The sequence below is a fragment of the Musca domestica genome, unplaced genomic scaffold, assembly GCF_030504385.1.
Source record: "Musca domestica strain aabys unplaced genomic scaffold, Musca_domestica.polishedcontigs.V.1.1 89, whole genome shotgun sequence".
Taxonomy (NCBI): domain Eukaryota; kingdom Metazoa; phylum Arthropoda; class Insecta; order Diptera; family Muscidae; genus Musca; species Musca domestica.
In genome coordinates this window covers 1,158,022-1,181,311 of record NW_026712430.1, presented here as the reverse complement: position 1 = coordinate 1,181,311, position 23,290 = coordinate 1,158,022, and the positions used below count along the sequence as shown (strand labels likewise).

The following is a 23,290-nucleotide window of genomic DNA, read 5'->3' as shown; positions in this document are numbered from 1 at the left end:
CTTGCTGGAAAAATTTCTTCTTGCAATCACTTGCAACTCTTCTTCTTCTCATTCATCGACATTCGATCAGATGTTTTCTATTGTTTGTTTATTTATTTTTGTGCTTTCAATTTGAAATTTTTTTTGGAATTAGCAAGACTAATAGTTTTTGGAGAAAAACTTTACAAAATGTGAAAAACGTAAATTTTAATATGTAATAAGAAAATAAAAGACTATTTCTAACATTTTTATTTAAAAAACTTGTAAAATTAGTATTGCTTCCTTTGTTTTAATTCTCCTTATGGGGGACAAATTGGTTTGTTTTGATTTGATCAGCTGATTAGTTGCAAGCTTCTGCAGGAATACCGTCTGTTTACTTTTCGCATTTTCCTTGCAAAAGAGAATAAAACTACCTTACTCTCTCAGAAAGAAGTTACTGGACAATTCAAGCAGGAAAAGTAACCAGACACACCTATTGCGATTTGGAAAAAGAGTCTCGGTTGCAGTGATGCCAAAAAAGGTATATTTGTAGAACAGTTACATTCATATTTGCATTGAAAGTGCTAAAACTTGCATGATTGTTGTACATAGAAGGTGCCAACCAACAATGTATGTGTAGAACGAGTTTTTTTCAGTTATGAACTCAGTGAAAACCAAACTTAGAAATAAACCGCAGTATGATTTGTTGGAAGCTCTTTTGAGAATAAATACTCAATTTAGTGATGATCCAAACTTGGTACATCGTAATATTTTTGTCAAACTTAGATCGAGTTCGGAGATGGGCAAAATCGGTCCACTCCATCAAGCAACTCCCCCACAAACTGTCAAAATTTTGAATAATTACAACTCTTATAAATTGTGATGTGAGAGTCAGATTGTCTTCAAATTTCACACATCCCAATAATTTTATTAACCCAAGGTCTGGTGTTAAAATGGTATACATCGGTCCATTCCATCATATACCTCCCCCACAAAAAGACGAAATTTTCAAAAAAAAAAAAAAAAAAAAATGTGCACGGAAACAGTAGCAGTAATCCGATTTGGCTCCAACTTGGCAAATCCTAATATTTGCCGTAGTTCTCGTCAAGTGCAAAAATGTATAATATCGGTCCACTCCATCAAGTGCTTCCCCCACAATTTCACACATCCCATTTGAATACCCATGAAGTTCAGAAAAAGCGAAATTAACATCCGATTCCATTCCAGGATTGGTACATCTCAATATTTCTATCAACACAAGATCTGTTATGAAGATATATGTGATATATATCTGCGAAACCCTTCTGGTTCTGGTCTGTCATACCTTGCGATTCTTTACAACATGCCATATCTAAATATTTCTCTCAACCAGAAACCTGAGATTAATATGGAATTTATTATTTCGTATAAATTTTTATATGCATTAGATGAAGTATGAAAATGGAATACTTCGGTCGACTAAATCGGGTACTTCAATCACATTTCACCATTCTCTAAAATTTATTATATATTTTAAATAAAGTGAAGGAAGAAGCCAATATAGTCCAAACCGGACACATCGCAATATTTATATCACATGTATTCAGGTCCGACATGAAATGGTCAATATTGATCCATTCCTTCGACAATTCGAATAATCATAATAGAACTCAAAATATATTTAAATAATCATAACTTGGCTGAGGGTATACATCTGTCGGCAAAACCGACTGATATTTTCTAACTTGTTTTAAAAAAATTTACTCTGTTCGTTTTTTTGTTTGCAATCATATGTTTACAATTTTTTCAAAATTATTCATTTGACAACATCTCATTGTCAAAAAATTTATTTATAAATTCATTGTTCATACAGAAATCAGAGATGGTAACCACCTTTCTATGCAGTGAAATTTGACAAGGTAAATTACAGAAAATGCAAAGATGGGAATGCTTATTTGAAATGACTTTATCTTCTTAATTTTACCATGGTTTGTTGTTAAATGCTTGGGGATTTTTTTGAGGAAATTGAATCAAATTTGAGGAAATTTTGGGGAAAACGTTTTGTGATTTTGGGAACAAGAGACAGAAAAATACTGGCAACACTGCTTGGTACACCAGTCCCTAAACGTATGAGTGATTTCATAAATGTCATATATTTTATATCACTCATACGCAAAGTTCTCACACAAACGAACGGTGTCCACGGAACTAGTTCGTTCCATCAAACTAGATTGGCACAACTCTAGTAATGACAAATGACCTTCAACAGTCATTCATTCCTCCCACCATGCGTACGTCCATGCCTTCGGCAAACCTTTACTGGACAGAGAGCCTTCTTCAGTATTGACTCGAATTTCACTGAAAAATTTTTGAGTTAATTTTAACTCGAATTTCCAAAAACCCAGCCTTATTTCGCGTCAATATCTAATATTACTTCACATGCAAAGATTCTAATGTTTACCGTTTCGTCTAGGCGTTGCAAACAGGTATATTATTTTTAATACAATTTGATTAAATGATTTGAAGAATTTAAGTCCAAAACATCACAAACTCCTCCACAGTGCCTCAGTATTTACTGCGCTTTACAAAAATTCTATAGGCGAGTATGGTGAAAGGATTTTGGCATTGAAACATGGTCCTTAGCGTAAATGCCTGCCTGCTTGCATGCCTACCCAGGCAAGTAGTCAGTGAGTCCATGCCATTGGTTGTGTCGATGGTTTTGTGTGAGTGTGTATGAGTGTTTTTTTTCACTTATCTTAATCTTTAACTTGTGTAAGTATTTGTGTTCGTGTTCATTCGGGATCTGCATCGCCAGCGTTGATGGTGTGCACTTTATTTATTTTCGCACAAAATACAATTTCAATTTTATTTTTCTCTTTTTTTCTTCACACTCAAGCTCGCATTTATTTAATTTGTCAGAATTATTATTTACATTTCAAATCTTGGCATGACTACGACGACGACAACAACAGCAACCTTGTTGACGTTCAATTTCATTGTTGATTTGAATTCATCTTGACCTAAATCTAGAAAATACAAATGTCTGTATTTGAGTTTTTTGTGTTGGGTGAGACAAATACTTTAGTTAAATTTCTATTCTAGAAATATCTTCCTCTGAATCGATTTCTACTTTTTCGGAGGCATTTGTGCCTTTTCAATTCCGGCCCATTTGGTGTACAGTTAACTTGAATATTTGGAAGCTATATCCAAATATGAACCGATATCGATAAAATTTGGCAAGGTATTTTTGAGTCGTATTTGATATATTTCCTAGTATATCGTTGTTACGGAGTGCATATTACGGCTGCGGTAAAAAAAAAAACAAACCGAATGAAAAATATATGGGAGCTATAGCTTTATCTGAACGGATTTCGATCAAACTTATTTATTTCCAGGATAAATTTGGTCGTATGTGCAAAATTTCATCACATATGGGCTAATATTAGACGTTAGGTGCAAAAAAAGCGAACTGGACGAAGATATATATGAGAGCTATATGCAAATGTGAACCGATTTCGATAACATTTGGGAAAGGTATTTTTGTGCCGTATTTGATATATTTCCCCAAAATCTCGTTGTTACAGAGTGCAAATTACGGCTGCGGAGGACAAAAATATCAAATCGGATGAACAATAACAGGGTGAGTTGAGAAAACTGCAATTAACTTCAGACTGCTGTCATTTCTAAGCCACTTATCCGATAGCTGTTAAAATTATTCCAGTCATAGCTCATTATATTGTTTACAAGCGTACAAAAGCATTTTGGTGAGAATTTTTCAGAAAAAAAAGTTATTCGCCGGGAATGGGCCAAAATACTGGAGAGCATCATTCGGACAGCGGGTGACGGTTTCATTGGCCGTTTGAAGGCCATAATCCGTGTCAAAGGTGACCAATTCGAACAAATCTAAACTTATTCTAAAATTTGATGCTATTTGCTACATTTTTTGCTTTCATTCAATTAAATTTTAAAAAAAAATGTAAAAATTATGGCGTTTGACTTTGTTGCAATTTTTTATCTCACCCTGTATATTCATGATCAGCATAAAATTCTAAGTCGATTTAGTGATGTCCGTCTGTCTGTTGAAATCACGATACAGTCCACATTTTTTGACGTAGAGCTTCAAAATTTGGCAGAACAATTTGTATTTTGTTTAGGATGGTTGGCATTGAAAATGAGATATTTCGGTCCCCGTTTTGTTATGACCGTCACATAACGGTACCTCCCGATAATCGGTATTTTTGTGATTTTTGGAACATTTTTTTCACGAAATTGTCTCAAAAGTGGCATTTGTAGGTCATAATGGATTCTAGCTCCGGTGGCAAAATATTGTATGTATAAGTCCACGTTTTTGTATAGCCCCCATATAATTGTACCTCCCGATATTCAGTATCTTAAATCACATTTTTCCACGAATTTGTCTAAAAATTGGTAATTGGGTGGCATGACAATGTATGTATAGGTTCACGTTTTCCTATGACGCACATATAACGATACCCACCGACATTCGGTATTTTAATAATTTGGTATTTAAGAAGATTTGGCAGATGCCAATCCTTGAAGAATAAAATTGTCTATAGAGGTTCCCGTCTTGGTATGGCCCCCATATAACGGCCTCACTCACTTTATGGTTTTTGTTAAAAGTTAAAAAACAAATGAAATGTTTATTTCGTTAGGCGAACACACAAAAAAGCAACACTTTCAAGAGAGCAGAGTTGCCAATGGAGGTACTCAAAAAAATGATTTAGGGTATCCCACTACCGGTCTTGATTTTCTAGTAATAACACCCACCAAAAAAATCTAAATCAAATTAAATCTGAAATCACTTTGAAAGGTCATCTTTTTTGTAGAAGTAAAGATTTCATTTGTGAAGATGTTTGAAATGCTTCAATATTTGCTATGTCAAAACATTTAAATTTCATAATTTTTATTTATTCATTACCTTGCAAATAATGACCAATAGTAGCGTCCACAAAATGCTTCTTTACTCAATTTGTTTTTCCCCCCATTTAATAAAGTGGCAATTCATAATTTCTGCTCTAACATAATCCAACAAGGTATGTAAATCTCGAATAAATATTTAATTGAAATTCCTGCTGAAGCGCTGCGTGTAAGCAAAATTTCGCATTTAGTAATAAGCTAAATATATTCTCATGTTCACAAAGCAAAGCTAGCAAAAAGGATTAGTTATTATAGAATATGACCACAAAAGAAACTCGGAAAATATGGAAAATGTATGAGCAAGTGGAGTGGATAGGCACAGTGTTGAAAAACTAGAAAAATTGCGAAGTTGTCTCTGTATGTTACATAATAATGATAATTTCTGAAATTTTGGATGTCGTTGGGATTAAACATGTGACTTTTTGGTATTATTGTAAGAGTAAGTTCGGAAAGTCAGAAGAAATCTACTACAAATATGACAAAAAATCTTAGAAAATTAAGTAAGTTTTGTCATAAAGAGTTGTGCCAATCTAGGTCGATCGAACGAACTAATTCCGTGGATTCCGATCTTTGTATAAAAAAACTGCGTATGAGTGACATGAAATATATAAGCATTTGTGAAATTACTCATATGTTTAGGAGCTGCTGTACTGAACCATGAACTAGATTGATACAACTCTAGTTGTACACCCTCAGCTTTAGGATTCATTATTTCTGGAATAACTCGAATTACAATTAGAATTCTCGAATTAAATAATTCGAATTACAAATAGAATTCTTGAATTACCATAAAAATGTTACGAATTACATCTGAAAAAGTTGTAGTCTTTTACCTAACCACTGATCAAAACACTTTTGTTTAGGAGGCAGATGGCGTAACAGGGTGAGTGGCCATTGCCTTCTCGACAGAGGACTGTGCCTCCTCTGTCTGAAATTTTTTTGGACGAAGTACCAGAAGATGTTGACCGATATGTTATAAAAACCGTTAGACAGATAATCGGACATCCTGGCACACTGACATGAACATCGGGCATGGAATTCAAAAGACAAGAAACTGATGTCTTCACAGAGACATGTGGTTTAAAGTAATACATTTGATGTCATGTGTTTAGTTGTCGGAGTTCTTTCTAACAAGAGAAAGGAAAATTATACCAAAAATCCTGAAAACAAACCAAAATTCAGACAGACGTATCCGAATTTCAGCTTCAGATCTTTTGCATATGTGTCGGATGTTCGACAATTTGTTCATGGTTTGAACGTCCATAAATGGCCCAGGGGTAGTTCCTTTCTCCTCATGTTCACCTTCTTGTCTTAAAGGCAAAAGACTTCGAGGAGAAAATTACAAAAAATTGTAAAAAAAGCAGCTAAGTTAGGACGGACCAAACTTTCAATACCCTCTACCATTTGGAAGATACTTGAAAAATTAAAAAAAATCCGTCGATATAACCGCTTAAATGAATACCATTATATGGGAGCTATACAAAGACGTAGACCCTCATAAGCAATTGCCATATGCTGTAGTACCTATTCTGAACTTCAAATACGAAATTTGAAACAATACCGGTGAATAATGTTGCTAAAATCATCAAACTTGAAACAATTTCGTTAAAATCACAAAAATGCCGAATATTGGGAGGCATCGTTATATGTTGTGTCGAATACGAGGTGCCGATTCAAAAATTTAAATACAAAATTGGAAACAATTCCGGTGAAAAAAGTCCCTAAAATCATCAAAATACCGAATAATGGGATGTATTTTTGTATGTGGGCTATACGAAGACGTGGACCTGCCTAGACAACTTTCTGTCATAGGCAGTACCGATTCTGGAGTTTAAACACGAAATTTTAAACAATTCCGGTAGATAATGACGGTACCGATAATGATAATGAAGTACCGTTGTATGGGGGAGGGGAGCATACGAAGACATGAACATACACAGAATTTTTCTTTCATAGGCTGTAGTACCCATTAAGATATTCAATCAATTCTAGCAAATAATGCGCTAAAATCATCAAAATACCGAATTTCGTGAGGTACCGATATATGGGGGTATACGAAAACCAAAACTAATTTGAATTTTACGCAGATCTAGAATATGTATAATTTATAGGGTCTAACATGAGTATTTCAAGGAGTTACAAACGGAATGACAAAGTTAATATGCCCTCCATAAAAATATGAAGTGTGCTGAAATTTAAAACTAATTTAACTGCTCTTGCTGTTGAAAGTTGCATGTTTATGTAACGGGTTGGGATGGTGGTTTGTAAGTAGTTATCCATTACATCATAATATTCATATCCCAATTGATAGTTAACATCGTAAAACAACGTGTTTGTGACAGGCCTATGTTGCAATGAAGGTCTCATTATTCGGTTCCACGTTACCTTTTTAAAATCATTTTGCAATTGTATTAGTATTTTGAAGTTGTTTGGAACATATAAATTCGGAAATGCATCAAAAGTTCGTTTTGTCTTTGCTGGGATTTACTTTTGCTGGTCGATTCAACCCTCAAAAACTCATTACATATTCCCTTTAAAACTTCAACTCGTAACACTGTGTGCAATTTTCATAATGTGATATTCTGGAGAAAAAAACCGCAGAAACTATTTCTAAAACAAAAAATGGATGTTACGTGTTTATATTAATTAAGAAAAAAAGGCGAGAGCAGCACGTGAAATTTTGCTTTTGAGTAGCTCTAAGTGGTAAACGAGTACCACATGACTATGTTTGTACATATGTATGTACGTACGAACGTAAATATGTACTGCGCACGTAAATAAGGTGGCAGTTTAGGTGAGTGCACATTATCGCGCCAAAAAATTCACAAACATTTTTAAGCCCCGGGCCTACGCACGCAAAGTGGGTGATGAGTTTAATATTCACCACAGCCGCAATGTCTGTTAAGCAGTTTTGCATTTGAAAGCAAGCAACGGCGACAACAACAACAACAACAACGACGACAACTAAGAAACGAAATAAAGTGAATATTTTATGTGGGCTTTGCGTGCCACATTCACCGGGCTAAAGCAACTTTCACGACTCTTTGCGAGTAGTTCACTTTTTCATTCGCGCCTTTCTATGCCCTGTCAGAAGGTCCTTTTGCTTCTTCTTCTTCTTCTTGTCGTGGCTAATATTTGTTACTGTGATTTTTAACATGGTCATCATTTTGAATTTTCACCAGTTACGAAAGTAGTTTGTGGTTTGGGAGGGGGCGTATGAACTCAGTAACAATACGGAAATGTTTCTAGTTAGTATTTGAATTTAGTGAGGATTATGGTATATTTTATGGTTTAATTTGTTTTTTTTTGGAATTTTGAACACAGTGTTTGGATACTATGGCGATGGACGGAGTTTATTTAAGAAATTCAATAAATAAGACTAGTTTTCGCCATCGATTACCTCCAACAATAGACGAAATGGGTATCTAAAAAATATTTTAAAAGTGTACACAAAATAATTTAAAAAGTATCAGTCGGTTTTGCCGACAGATGTATACCCTCAGACAATGGTCGATTTTTTAAATATATTTTGACTTCAGTTATGTAATTATTCAAATTGTTGATCCTCTATGCAGTAGGTTCCGAAGGAATTGGCCAATATTGTCAATTTCGTATCGGGCCTAAATACATATGATATACAGATTGCGACGTGGCACGTTAGGACTATATCGGTTGCTTCCTTCACTTTATATGAGATATGTGATAATTTTTAGATGATGTTAAAATGTGCTGGATGTACCAGATATAGTCGACGGAAGTATTTCATTTTCGTACTTCATCTAATACAGATATAGGTAAATTACAAGAAAATCGAATCGAAATCATAAATTTCATATTCATCAAAGGTTTCTGGTTGAGAAAAATATTTAGTTGCAAAAAATCGCTGACTTGTTTCCCAAGTTATGACAGACAAAAGAATTAACAAGTAAAAAAGCAGTAAGATCGCCCGGGCCGAACTTTGAATACCCTCCACCATTTGGAACAAATTAGAAAATTTTCAAAAAAAAAAAAAAAAATAAAATAAAATAAAATCCATTAAAAATTCTTTTAAAATCTTTAAAATATCTAATATAGGAAGGTGCCGAAATGGGGGGATATACGATATTGTGGACCTATAAAGACAAATCTATGTCTGCGTGTAAAGTACTCACATGGAACTCCTTGTGTGGATTTTCAAAATACCGAATATCGCGGGCTATCGTTATATGGGAGCTATACGTTATCGTTAACCTATATAGAGAATTCTCTGCCGAGGTATAAAGTACCCACAAGGAACTCTTTGTGTGGATTTTCAGACAATTCCGATGAAAAATGTGTATAAAATCATAAAAATACCGAATATCGGGGGGTACCGTTATATGGGGGATATACGATATCGTGGACATATATAGACAATTCTCTCTCAGGGGGTGAAGTACTCACAAGGAACTACTTGTGGGGATTTTAAGACAATTCCATTGAAAAGTGTGGCTAACATCAACAACAAAACAACAACAAAATACCAAATATGGGGGGGGGTACAGTTATATGGGGGATATACGATATCGTGGACATATATAGACAATTCTTTTTGAGGGGGTAAAATGCCCACAAGGGACTCCTTTTGTGGAATTTCAGACAATTCCATTGAAAATTGTGGATAAAATCAGACAAAAGAGAGATCTGTGCAAAATTTTAGCTTCCTATCTTAATTCGTTTAGACTGTAGCGTGATTACAACATACGGACAGACGGACGGACAGGGCTAAATCGTCTTAGAATTTTACGCTGATCAAGAATTTATATACTTTGTTGGGTCTAAAACAATTATTTCGATGAGTTACAAACGGAATGAAGAACTTAATATATCCATACTTTTTTTGGTGGAGGGTATAAAAATTGGTAATCATTTGTGGGTGAGATACCAGAAGGGGTTCACCCATATATATATCATCTTCAAAACAGACCATGTGTTAGGGAAAATGTTTGTAAGAGTGAAATTTGAAGAGAGTTGGATGCTTATTTCTCTTTCTTTATGCGTTTTGTATTTCAAATATTGAACCATATGGGGGGGAGGTACTAGAAGAAATGGTCCGATCTCTACCATCTTTATATTATAAGATCGTGTGTTGATGAAAATATTGAGATGTACCAAGTCTAAATGAAATCGGTGTGGGAGGTAGCAGAAGGAGTAGACCGTTATATCACATCTTCACAGAAGATCTTGTGTGAGTAGAAATAATTAAATGAGTGAAATATGAAGAGAACCGGAAGTTTATTTCGGATTTTATAATCGTTTTGGTTATTCGAAAGTTTGACCCTTTGTGGGGAGGTATCAGAAGGAAGGACTCGATCTCTATCATCTTTATAACAGATCTTGTGTTGAGAGAAATAATGAGATGTGCCAAGTCTAAATGAAATTGGATGTTAATTTCCGTTTTATGAGCTTCATCGATTTTGAAAAAGTTGAATATTTGAGAGGGAGGTACCAGAAGGAATGGTCCGATATATTCCATACTCACACCAGACCTTGTGTTAATAAAAATATTGTGATCTGTGTAATTTGAAGAGAATCGGATTCTTATATCACATTTAATAAGAGTTATAATTATTCAAAATTTTGATCCTTTGGAGGGCAGGTACTTGATGGAGTGGACCGATATTGTCCACGTTTGCACCTGCCATTGCACTGATGGAAATATTAGGATCGCTAGATCGACTCGAAATGTCCTTAAAACGATTTGGTCCAAGAGACCTACGGTCAAAAATCGTTATTTCGAACAGGCACGTTTTGGCCGTATCAAATGATATATACCCTCTGTCTAACCATATGACTGAGGGTATAAAAATGTACTCTTTAAAACAAATGAAAGGTTTTTCGAATTAGTACAATTTACATTCTACCCCTTCAGAACCCGAAGTGCCAAATAACAATTTGTTGGTAAATGCGGCTGAAAATTTAAAGATTGAGTTATTAAAACAGATAAACGGACATTTTACCTAGATCTAAAATATATACAGCATGGAAATACAAATGATGTTTCGTTCCAAAAGCCAAATGGGATAAAGGCAATGAGGCCAAGATTTGTTAAGCTGGATAAACATGTGTGGTATCAATTTGTTATGCCCACCACAGTAACATATTCCAATGTAATGTAACACTGTGTTCACCAGCTATTTACATTACCTTGACTCTAAGCAGCTAGGCAACATTTACTAATTATTATGCCTGGGCAAGGTCAAGACCTTCATTTCAATGCTACCTTCAAGTTAGAGTGTTTTGAACTCGTTGAAAAGGAAAAATTACACATTCTATGTAAATTACCTCGCATTAAGGATTTTAGTGGATTCTCTTTGCTTCTTCTTTTTGGGTAAAGTCAAACATTAAGCCAAGAAATTGAGGTGAAATTAAAAATAATATTTTGGAATTAAACTATCAAATAACATTTATTTTGTTGCTTGTAATAAAAAAATTATTTTTAACATTTTGTAAGAATATATTTTTTGTGCAAAATTAAAAATGTTTTTCGAATTACCAAGTAGGGTATGTGCGCCTAAGTTCGGCATGTCCCAGTAGTCGGCAGTTTTGAAATTTAAACTTAAATAACTAAGAATAGAATTGACCAAATAATAAATTAATTGCAAAAGAAAGTCAATAGTGTTCTCTGCTCTCTTTCTGTAAAAAACAATGAGCTCCGATCATTAATTACGAGAGAATAACGGTTTTCGTCAGTGAGTGTCTTCCAACGCGTGTGATAGTGCTTGTGTGTAAAGATTATTTATTATTTAAGTAAATTAAATTTAATACTTTTGGAATCAGAAATATTTTATAGCAGTGAATAATAGTTTAAAGATCAATTTATAAATTAAAAACATACAAATCAAGCATTTTTCTGTTATATTATTTAATGCCGACATTAGGAACAGAAAAAAAGAGATTTGCCAGTAGTCGGCAGAGGGTGCCGATTACTAGAAAAATATCATTTTTGACCAATATTTTCACCATAACTTGAGAATTGTATTAAAAAAATAATCCAAAAACTACTCAAACAAAAAAGTTTTGAGTCGGCAGTTGCTTTTACTTGTGCTTTTTGACCAACTATTCTAAATTAAGTAGGTTTTTTAAATAAGCTATATATCGGTGGCATTTTTGAAAAAAAATGTTGGCTATTTAAAGGAAAAAGATCAATTCACAAATTCCAAATATAATAAGGGTACTTTTTACTTTTTTTATTTAATCTCATTTTTATTTTGATTGAAAATCCATACGTTACTGAATGTAACCATACTATTCTTGATTTTCTACCTATATTTGGTTTAGAATGATAATTAAAAAAAAAACACTATTTAAAAACGAAATTAATTTCAAATTCTGGATTAAACTGTGAATTAGTAATATAGCATTGCTTTAAACTATTTGAAATAAAACCAGTAAAGAAAGTCCTAACGTGATTATAATTATAATTTTAAATTTAAAGGACTAAATACGCCGAAGCATTTGTATCTTTTAAATTCGGACTTGTATTGCCCATTTGGTGCAAAATTAATTCTAAATCAGATAAAGATATATATGGGAGCTATATCCAAATCGGAACCGATCTCGATAAAATTTGGCAAAGATATTTCTGAGCTGTATTTGATATATTTCCTTGAATATCGTTGTTACGGAGTGCATATTACGGCTGTAGGTAACAAATACAACAAATCGGATGAACAATATATATGGGAGCTATAGCTATATCTGAACCGATCTTCACCAAATTTGGCATACTACCTTCTAGACTCAATATGTGCCAAATTCCACCCCATTTGGGCAAATATTAGACGTTTGGTGCACAATAAAAGGTAAATCGGACGAAGTTATATATGGGAGCTATATACAAATCTGAACCGATCTCGATAAAATTTAGCAAAGGTATTTCTGAGCTGTATTTGATATATTTCCCCAAATATTGTTGTTACAGAGTGCATATTACGGCTGCATAGGACAAAAATAACAAATCGGATGAACAATATATATGGGAGCTATAGCTATATCTGAACCGATTTCCATCAAATTTGGCATGCTTATTTTTAGGCCTAATTTGGTTGCATGTGCAAAATTCCATACTATTCGGGCTGATATTACACGTTTGGTGGACAATAAAAGGCAAATCGGACGAAGATATATATGGGAGCTATATCTAAATTTTTACCGATTATCTCCAATTTCAATAGGATTCGTCCTTGGGCCAAACAAATGTTGTTTGGAAAATTTTATCTCAATCGGATAATAAATGCGACCTGCATTTTGTTCACAAAAATACATGGACAGACGGACGGACGGACAGACGGACTGACATGCATAAATCAACTCAGAAAGTGATTCTATGCAGATCATCAAAAGGAACTATGGGTCTATCTCGTTTCCTTTTGCCTATTACAAACAAATGCACAAAGACATAATACCCTGACCACCTTGTGGTGTAGGGTATAAAAATATACAAAATAATATTTTTTTTACTGAAATACCATATGCCGACTACTGGCAAATAGACATGCCGAGCATTGGAAAATTGTGCCGACTACTGACAAAAACTTCTATTTTAGTAAAACTGCAAATTCTGGTAATTTAATTGAAACAAATTAAATGTTTGTTTATTATTTCGAAAACTAATTAAAATTTGGAATCTGAACAACTTTATTTTTCTGCAATTGAAAGATTTCACTCAGAATATTGAAAGATTGAAAAATCGAAAATCTTAAAAGTACCGACTACTGGTACACTTACCCTATTATATGGAAATATGTGAAATTGTATACCATAGAAAAAATAGTTTCCTTACCATTTATCATTTGGCTACCTCAACTGGGTGTACAAAAATTCCTAAATCGGTTCACATTTTAGTAAAATAACCATATAACAGATATGAGCAGCCTCAAACGGAAAAGTATAAACCAAGCACACCGATTCTCTCTCGATTTTCATTTGCTGTTGATTTGGCAGTGCAAGAGAGTCTTACACCACTACTAATGCATATATTGTGAGAAGGCTGCCTTATAAAGATGTCAACGAAATTGGATGAAATTTGGCATTCGAGATTCACATGAATTTAATCTTCTTTTCTGTACAAAACAAAAAAAAAATCTAAACCAATTTTTGATTTGTTGTGGGTCCCAAATTTATATAGGAATAGACGATTTCAGATATTTTACAGGGTTAGATAAAAAACTGCAACAAAGTCAAACGCCATAATTTTTAAATTTTATTTATGAAAACAAACAATGTCGGAACTGGCATCAAATTTAAAATAAGTTTAAATTTGTTCGAATTGATCACCTTTGGCACGAATTATGGTCTTAAAACGACCAATGAGTGTGGCTCTGCTGCCCGAATGTTGCTCTGTGGTATTTTGGCCCATTCCCGGCGAAGCGCTTGCATGAGGTGATCGATACTTTGGTATTTTTTAGTGCCACCCTTGCTTTCCAAAATACTCCAGACACAATAGTCCAACGGATTGGTATCCAGAGATTTTGGTGACCATTTTGCGCTGAAAATGAAGTGAGGAACCTCATTTTGAAACCATTCTTGGGTGGCGTGTGCTGAGTTCGATGGTGGTGAGTCCTGTTGGAATGTACAAGGTCTGCGGCCAAAATGTTTTCGTGCCCAATACTCCAGATACAATAGTCCAACAGATTGGTATCCGGAGATTTTGTTGGCCATTGTGCGCTGAAAATGAAGTGAGAAACCTCATTTTGAAACCATTCTTGGGTGGCGTGTGCTGAGTTCCATGGTGGTGAGTCCTGTTGTGTAGCCCAAGGCTACACCGTCCAGGATATTTTCACGATTAACACGAGCGTACACCACACAGTGGCACAGGTTATTATGTCTCTGTAATACGTAGAAGGAGACGATACAGACTCATGGTTACAATAACTATCTGAATCGATTTATTGATGTCCGCTTGTTCGGACATCAATCACTGTACATGTATTTTTGTGAACAAAATGCAGGTGACATTAATCAACTGCTTTAGATAAAATTTTACCCAAAGCCGAATCCCATTGAACCCTGGTTTCGATTTAGATATAGCTCCCATACGTAGTGTCATTCGATTTTAATCGGTCCGAATCGGATGAATTTTAGAAACTTGTTTGCTACTTTTTGTGAATATCACTTGAGATTTGGATATGCCTTCAATATAGAGAATTGTCCGATTTTACAATTATTGTGCACTAACTGCATTTCAGCCCAAATCGGATCAATTTTAGGACTCACGGTTTACGCAGCCTATAGGAAATTGTATCAAAAGTTGTGAAAATCCGTTCATTTATAGCTATAGGTCCCATATCTACACTTCATCCGATTATGTATTTAAATCCCTCACAGTCGTAAAATGGACTCCACAAAAACTATCAGATACAGCATACAACAAATACCTCTGTTAAATTTTATAAAGATCGGTGCAGATTTGGATTTAGCTTCCGAATATATCTTCATTCAATTTCACGTGCATTGTGCAACAAAAGTGTAATAACAGCCCAAACCAAATGGATTTTGTAAAAATATTGCTATAGTTCCGATATATATTTTTTTAATTTAGAGACACAAATGTCTCCGTCAAATTTAGAGGAAATCGATTCAGAGTAGATTGTACCTCCCATATATTAGTCCCTTTGGGTCTCAAATTATAACTTATCTAGAGCCGTAATAGGCCTTCAAAATATATCACAGTTGGTACTACTTCTCATAAATTCCTTATGTAAATATGCATAGTAGTGTAGGATAACATAATTTCAGAGTATACATATAATATCTACCTGTTACATATGTACAACATTTACACCTCCCATTCTAATGTTTTACATTCCCTGCTGACCTCCCCTTTTCTATATTTACAATTCCAATTACACAAAAAACACATTTTCAATTAATTTGTCTTACCTTCAACCCGAACATTGTATCTAGTTTCCGGTCTATACAGTCTTCGTTAGATGAGTTTATAAATATTCTCGATTTATTTATAATTCATACAAAAATGACCCACTCTGAACATGACAAGAAATGGAAACGAAGCAACGACAACGACAACAACTGGCCAAAATTTTGACCCGAGGCAAGACATTAAAAAAAACTCATTGGCTCTCTCACAACAGGATTACGTATACTATGTAGATGGATGGACAAATTCATGGATGTTTGGATGTGTATAATGGAGACCATTAAACGTGGCCATTGTTGTTAGTTATGGATGTTTGGCTTAGTTGTTTGTCTTTCGATTTCTTGTTGTGAAGTCGACAGCCAGCCATAAAAGACGATGACATCCGTCCGATTTCAATGCCAAGAGCATTGGAATAATAATTGTGTGCATGTTATAGCCTTGTTTGCTAATGCTAACGTGGTCATTTCATTTCAAATCAAATTTCAATTTTCGTTTTGAATAATTTATTTTGCTAAATGTTGCACAAGGGTGCGTATAAGTGATATGTTTGATTATTCACTAATACGCCATGGTGGAGATGGGTGAAGATGTCAAAGAAAAAAATGTTTAAGGCGTTTGTCTAAAAAAATACTTTAAAGCCGCTTAGTGGGTTTCTGTCCATAGATGATCTTCAGTTTATTATAAATTTGTAAAATAAATTCTGTCCTAAGAAGACTTTTCAATGACATTGCGTCTTTAAAACTCCTGTAAGAGATCTCCCAAAAATATTTAACATGTTTAATAAAGACCATTTTAAGATCTACTGTTCTATAAAAGACCGTACCATAATAAACGGTACCAAGGCATTCCCTTCTATTGAAGACCGTTAAACGGTAATTTTATACCCTCCACCATAGTATGGAAGGTATATTAAGTTTGTCATTCCGTGTCTAACACCTCGAAAAATACATTTTAGATCCCACAAAGTATACAGGGTTGGCCATATTCGACGGACCTTTGGGCCCATTCCAATCGACGAGGCTTGTCCACAGGCAACATTCTTTGCGTCAATTGAATTTTGTACGGGAACAAATGCCGAGCCATGCTCAACTGCTGAGAACGGCGTTTTTGGGGTGTTCCTGGGGGACCTCTCAACACTGGCTCGTACGGCAGCGATATTCTCGGCCGATCGCCTTGGTCGACTTTTATATGGCCTCTTCGGACTAGAAAGAGCCTTACCAGTCGAAATTTTTCGTATAAACGCTTAATGGTGTTCTTAGAAGGCGCACTTCTCACATTTTTTTTTTACAATTGACTTCTTCTGTTGAATGTAAATTTCAACTATTTCAGAGCGCTCCCGTGGCATGTATTGGTTAATGGTAAAAATGGGTCCGTCGAATATGGGCAACCCTGTATATATTCTTGATCAACAAACAATTCTAGCTTCCGAACGAATTGAAGTACGTTGAAAAAATTTTACTCAGATGTGTCTTTGGTCGGCAGAACCTTAAGTATTGGGCTATATATGTCCACGTTTACGTAAAGCCTCTATATAACTGTATCTCCCTATACTCGGTATTTTGAGGCATTTTTCTCCGAAATTGTTTCAAAATTCGCATTTGCAGTTCGTAACGGGTACTACAGCCTGTGACAGAAATTTGCCTATGCAGGTCCATGTCTTTGTGTAGCCCCCATATAACGATACCTCCCTATATTCCGTATTTTTCCGATTTCAGCAACATTATTCACCGGAATTGTTTCAAATTTCGTATTTGAAGTTCCTAATAGGTACTACAGCCTGTTTCGATAAATTGACTATGTAGGTCTAGATCTTCGCATAGCCTCAATATAACGGGGTCTCCCTATATTCGGTAATTTTAGCGAAATTATTCACCGCAATTGTTTCAAACTTCGTATTGGCAAATTGTTACTGGTACTACAGCCTGTGACAGAAATTGGCCTATGCAGGTCCACGTCTTCGTGTAACCCCCATATAACGATATCTCCCTATATTCGCTATTTTCCTGATTTCAACAACATTATTCATCGGAATTGTTTCAAATTTCGTATTAAAAGTTCCTAATAGGTACTACAGCCTGTTTCGATAAATTGACTATGTAGGTCTAGATCTTCGCATAGCCTCAATATAACGGGGTCTCCCTATATTCGGTAATTTTAGCGAAATTATTCACTGCAATTGTTTCAAACTTCGTATAGGCAAATTGTTACTGGTACTACAGCCTGTGACAGAAATTGGCCTATGCAGGTCCACGTCTTCGTGTAACCCCCATATAACGATACCTCCCTATATTCGCTATTTTCCTGATTTCAACAACATTATTCACCGGAATTGTTTCAAATTTCGTATTTGAAGTGCCTAATAGGTACTACAGCCTGTTTCGATAAATTGACTATGTAGGTCTAGATCTTCGCATAGCCCCAATATAACGGGGTCTCCCTATATTCGGTAATTTTAGCGAAATTATTCACCGCAATTGTTTCGAACTTCGTATTTGCAGTTCGTAACGGGTACTACAGCCTGTGACAGAAAATTTCCTACGCAGGACCACGTCTTCTTATAAACCTAAAAATAACGGTAATTCCCTGTATTAGGTATTTTTAAGATTTTAACGGAATTTTTAAGGGATTCTATTTTTTCTTTGAAAATTTCCAAATTCGTTACAAATGGTGGAGGCTATTCAATGTTCGGCCCGGCCGAACTTACTGCTTTTTAACTTTTTTCTATCTAAGAATGTTTTAAAAGAGATTCGGTCCTCTAGAGTAGACTATTAAAAGTTCTGCTGTGAAAAGAACTTGAAAATTTGCCCTCTCCGGAAAATCTTCTTTCGGATTTTTGAAAGATGTCATCTAAATCACCTCCTTGAAAGGCTATCTATTTATAGAAGTATTTTAAAGTATTCCATCTATCTTTAATTTATCGAAGACCTCAAAAAATCTTCCATCAATAAAAGATCTTCAGAAGGTATTATATGTATGCTTTAAGGATCTATTGTTTCTAGAAGAACATCAAAATGTCTTCCGTCTATAGAAAACCTTTAAGAGGCTTTCTGCCTATAGAAGACCTTCTAAAGGTATTCTGTCTATAGAAGACCTTCGCAAGGTCTTAGAAAAAACGACATCTGACTACAGAAGTCATTAAAAACGGCTTCTGTCTCTATACGATTTATAGAATACATTCAAAAAGTCTTTTGTCCTTAAAAGACCTTTGAAAGGTTTTCCCTCCATAAAAGACCTTCTGTCTATTAAAGAACTTAGAAAGGTCTTCTGTTTTAGAAATCTTTCAAAAGTTTTTCTATCTGTAGAATACCTTCTCTAGACAGAAGACCTCCTTTAGACAGATGACCTTAAACGGTATTAAGTTTAGAGAAGACCCTAAAATGGTTTTTTGTCTATAGAAGATTTTCAAAAGTTCTTCTGTCTAAAGACGACCTTCGCAAGGTCTTCTGTCTTTAGAAAACTTTTAAAAGGTATTCTGTCTGTAGAGTACCTTCTCTAGGCAGAAGACCTTCTTAAGACAGATGACCTTAAGCGGTATTAAGTTTAGAGAAAACTTTAAAATGGTTTTTACTCTATAGAAGATCTTCAAAAGTTCTTCTGTCTAAAAAAGACCTTCTGTCTAAAGAAGAACTTCAAGGTAGTCTGTCTATAGAAGACCTTCAAGTTATTCTGTCTATAGAAGACCTTCAAGGTATTCTGTCTATAGAAGACCTTCAAGTTCTTCTGTCTATTCAAGACCGTCGCAAGATCTTCTGCTACAGAAGATCTTTAAAAGTTCTTTTGTCTATAGAAGATCTTCAAAAGTTCTGCTGTCTAAAGAAGACCTTCGCAAGGTCTTCTGTTTATAGAATAACTTCAAAAGAATCTCTATCTATAGAAGTCCTTCAAAAGGTCTTCAAGGCCCCTTTGAAGAAAATGCCTTAAAAATTGAATACATAAAATAACATGTTGTATTCTTCTCTTCTATTTTCAGTCAATTTCTTCTCACACTTATCGAACATAATGATTAAATGTCGAAACACAACATCCACTCGATATGTTTGAAAAATCTCCAATAAACAGAACTCTCTTGAAAATTCGGTTCGACGACCCACAACAGCAACGGTGGCTACTAACGTTGTCAACAACAACATCAGCAGCAATAGCAGCAGCAACGAACCGAGGATGACGCGAGACGGCGAAATACCTGCTATCTTCAATCCCAAACAGCATCGTGTTCGCACGCCCTCCGTTGTGGTAACGGGCGACTCGCCCAATGGTCCATATGGAGGCGGCTTTACCAACATACTCAATGCAAGCAATCCTCAAATAACCCACCAAGACTCAATATCGTCTAGCCAACAAGATCCTAATGAAGTTATTACCATACATCCTGAATCATCCTGTACAGTTCCTGCGGCAAGAGGTGGTGGCGGTGCCGGCGGTGGTGGAACAACAGGTGCCGGTGGCACAAGTGGTGGCATCGATACCGACTCGCCCACCACCGAAGCTGGTCAAAATGACAATGCAACAACTCGTTTTCCCCGCCTTAAAGCCTGCCGAGAGACCTGCTGCTCCGAATTGGCACAAAAAATGTATTTCGGTGTTTGTGTCACCATCCTGGTCACGGCGTCCTGGGTGGGGGCAACGCACTGCATTAAATTCCTATATCTAAATCGCAGCACATACATGACGGCAATCGATGACATCGATTCATTGGCCGTCGATGAATTGGACTTTGTGACCGACATACAGGGCATTGAGTTGGGCATTGATTCACTGCTGCCGGTTAACGATCACACGCTCAGTCTGGAGGATGTTGAGGATGCCACAAAAATATTCAGTATACCACCAGAAACCCCAAAGCAGGCGAATATTTTTAGTGCTCCCTTCTTTGCGGCTTGGTTTTTCACAAATTTCTCGCTGTTGTTTTTCCCCATCTATGTGCTGGGGAGAATATCGTTGAGAAAATGTGATAAGCCAGGCGAGATCCTGGGTGATATTTTGAGGGGATTCCGAGATCGGGGGTTCACTATAGGTGAGTGGAATAATATTTGATTTTTATTAATTTAAAATTTTGATTTCAGTGAACGAGCATTTGAAAAAATATGAAGAATCAGAATCCGCACACAAAAGATTACATTTTCCATATCGGAACATTTTTATGAAATTTAGTAGAAGTTCATTTTGTTACAACATTTTGAAAATAGGGAATCTTATACAAACTTCGTATAAGTCGATTATGTACCATATCAAACGTACCAAAGGGTTATTGAGCTATCAATTAGAGCTAGAACTTTTTATTAAGTGTCTTGTTATTTAGTGATCGGCAAGATTGGAATTTCGCAAGTGGGTCTAACAGGGCTGTGATTAGGAGAGATTGGAATATGTAAAAATTTTACGACGATAAAGCATTTTTAAATCTTAGATTCGTTCCAAAAGTTTTGAGTCCCTCAAGGTTTTATATATAATTCAATTTTTCCTTTTTCGGATAGAATGATACGAAAATGTTGACTTTTACACCAAAAACTGTCCAAAAATCTTTCATTTTGAAGTTTACCGAGGAAGACATTAGCAAAACCACAATGGACGCACAAATAGTTTTTCTATCCAAAACCATTTCAACGTGCTGAAATAGATTGAACCAGTAAAGAAAGTCTTAAAGTCGGTCGGGGCCGACTTTATGACACCCTACACCACTTTGCTAATTTAGTAGAGCTCCACATAACAATTAAAAGTTTTTATGGGAGAATTCAATCATACACGCTATTATTATAATTATAATTTAAAGTTCAAAGGGCTAAATATGCCGAAGCATTTGTATCTTTTAAATTCGGACTTGTATTACCCATTTGGTGCACAATTAATTTCAAATCGGATAAAGATATATATGGGAACTATATCCAAATCTGAACCGATTTCGTTAAAATATGGCAAAGATATTTCTGAGCTGTATTTGATATATTTCCCTGAATATCGTTGTTACGGAGTGCATATTACGGCTGTGGGTAACAAATATAACAAATCGGATGAACAGTATGTATGGGAGCTATAGCTATATCTGAACCGATCTTCACCAAATTTGACATGCTAGCTTCTAGACTCAATTCGGTCGTAAGTGCCAAATTTCGTCCAATTTGGGCAAATATTAGAAGTTTGGTGTACAATAAAAGGTAAATCGGACGAAGTTATATATGGGAGCTATAGCCAAATCTGAACCCATCTCGATAAAATTCAGCAAATGTATTTCTGAGATGTATTTGATATATTTCCCCAAATATTGTTGTTACAGAGTGCATATTACGGCTGCGGAACAACAAATCGGATGAACAATATATATGGTAGCTATAGCTATATCTGAACCGATTTCGATCAAATTTGGCATACTTATTTTCAGGTCCAATCTGATCGTACGTGCAAAATTCCATACTATTCGGACTGATATTACACGTTTGGTGCACAATAAAAGGCAAATCGGAAGAAGATATATGGGAGCAATAGGGTTCGTCCTTGGGCCAAACAAATGATTTATGCAAAATTTCATCTGGATAGGGCAATAAATGCGAACTGTACTTTGTTTGCAAAAATACATGGACAGATGGACATGCATAAATCGACTAAAAATGTGATTCTATACAGATCATCAAAAGGAACTATGGGTCTATCTCGTTTCATTTTGGCTGTTACAAACAAATGCACAAAGACATAATACCCTGACCACCTTGTGGTGTAGGGTATAAAAATCTGAACTTCAGCTCTATCCCTGCCAGCAATACAAAATTTAGTACCCATATTCAAAACAATCTACACCTCTCCAAAATTAGTACTTTTCGAAAAAATATAATGCACTTTTCAAAAAACCACTTTCATATCTTAATTCCAGATACCAACAGGGACTTCAAAATCAAATTTCAAGATTTCCAGTCATTTTCCCTCAACCAATTCTAAATTTAGTACAATTTTTTATTTTTAATACAAAATAATGGGACGCATTTGCATACCGCTGCCAAATCTTAAATACAGATACGATCTGTAATCTAAATATCCAATTTAAGAATTGTTTCTCTATCCCTACACCCGATACAAAATATAACACCATTCAGCACTTTTCGTACAATAATAGTACATATTTCAACCTCCATATGTCCAGGCTACACTTGCACAGCGACCCTAATTCCAAACTTCAGATATCAAGCACTTTACAGGGTGAGATAAAAGAAACCGCAACAAAGACAAAAGCCATAATTTTTAAATTTTCTTTTGAATTTTATTGAATAGAAGCAAAATGTCGGAAAAAGCATCAAATTGTGGAATAAGTTTAGATTTTTTCGAATTGGACACCTATGGCACGAATTATGGCTTTCAAACGGCCAATGAAATCGTCATACGCTGCCCGAATGCTGCTCTGTGGTATTTTGGCCCATCCCCGGCGAAGCGCTTGCTTGAGGTGATCGACACTTTGGTATTTTTTAGTACCAACCTTGCTTTCCAAAATACTCCCGACACAACAGTCCAACGGAATGGTATCCGGAGATTTTG

General features: G+C 35.3%; 1 protein-coding gene across 5 annotated transcripts in view; it reads left to right on the top strand.

Annotated features, from left to right (window-relative positions):
• LOC131806782 (solute carrier family 35 member F3-like) overlaps positions 1–23,290 on the top strand; it is a 97,757-nt gene that overhangs the window by 24,222 nt on the left and 50,245 nt on the right. For all 5 annotated transcript variants that reach the window (XM_059131443.1, XM_059131447.1, XM_059131444.1 and 2 more), the window contains exon 2: positions 19,746–20,789. In XM_059131443.1, coding sequence (XP_058987426.1) covers positions 19,937–20,789 — 853 coding nt within the window. In that variant the 5' untranslated portion in view covers positions 19,746–19,936. The remainder of the gene's footprint in view (positions 1–19,745; positions 20,790–23,290) is intronic.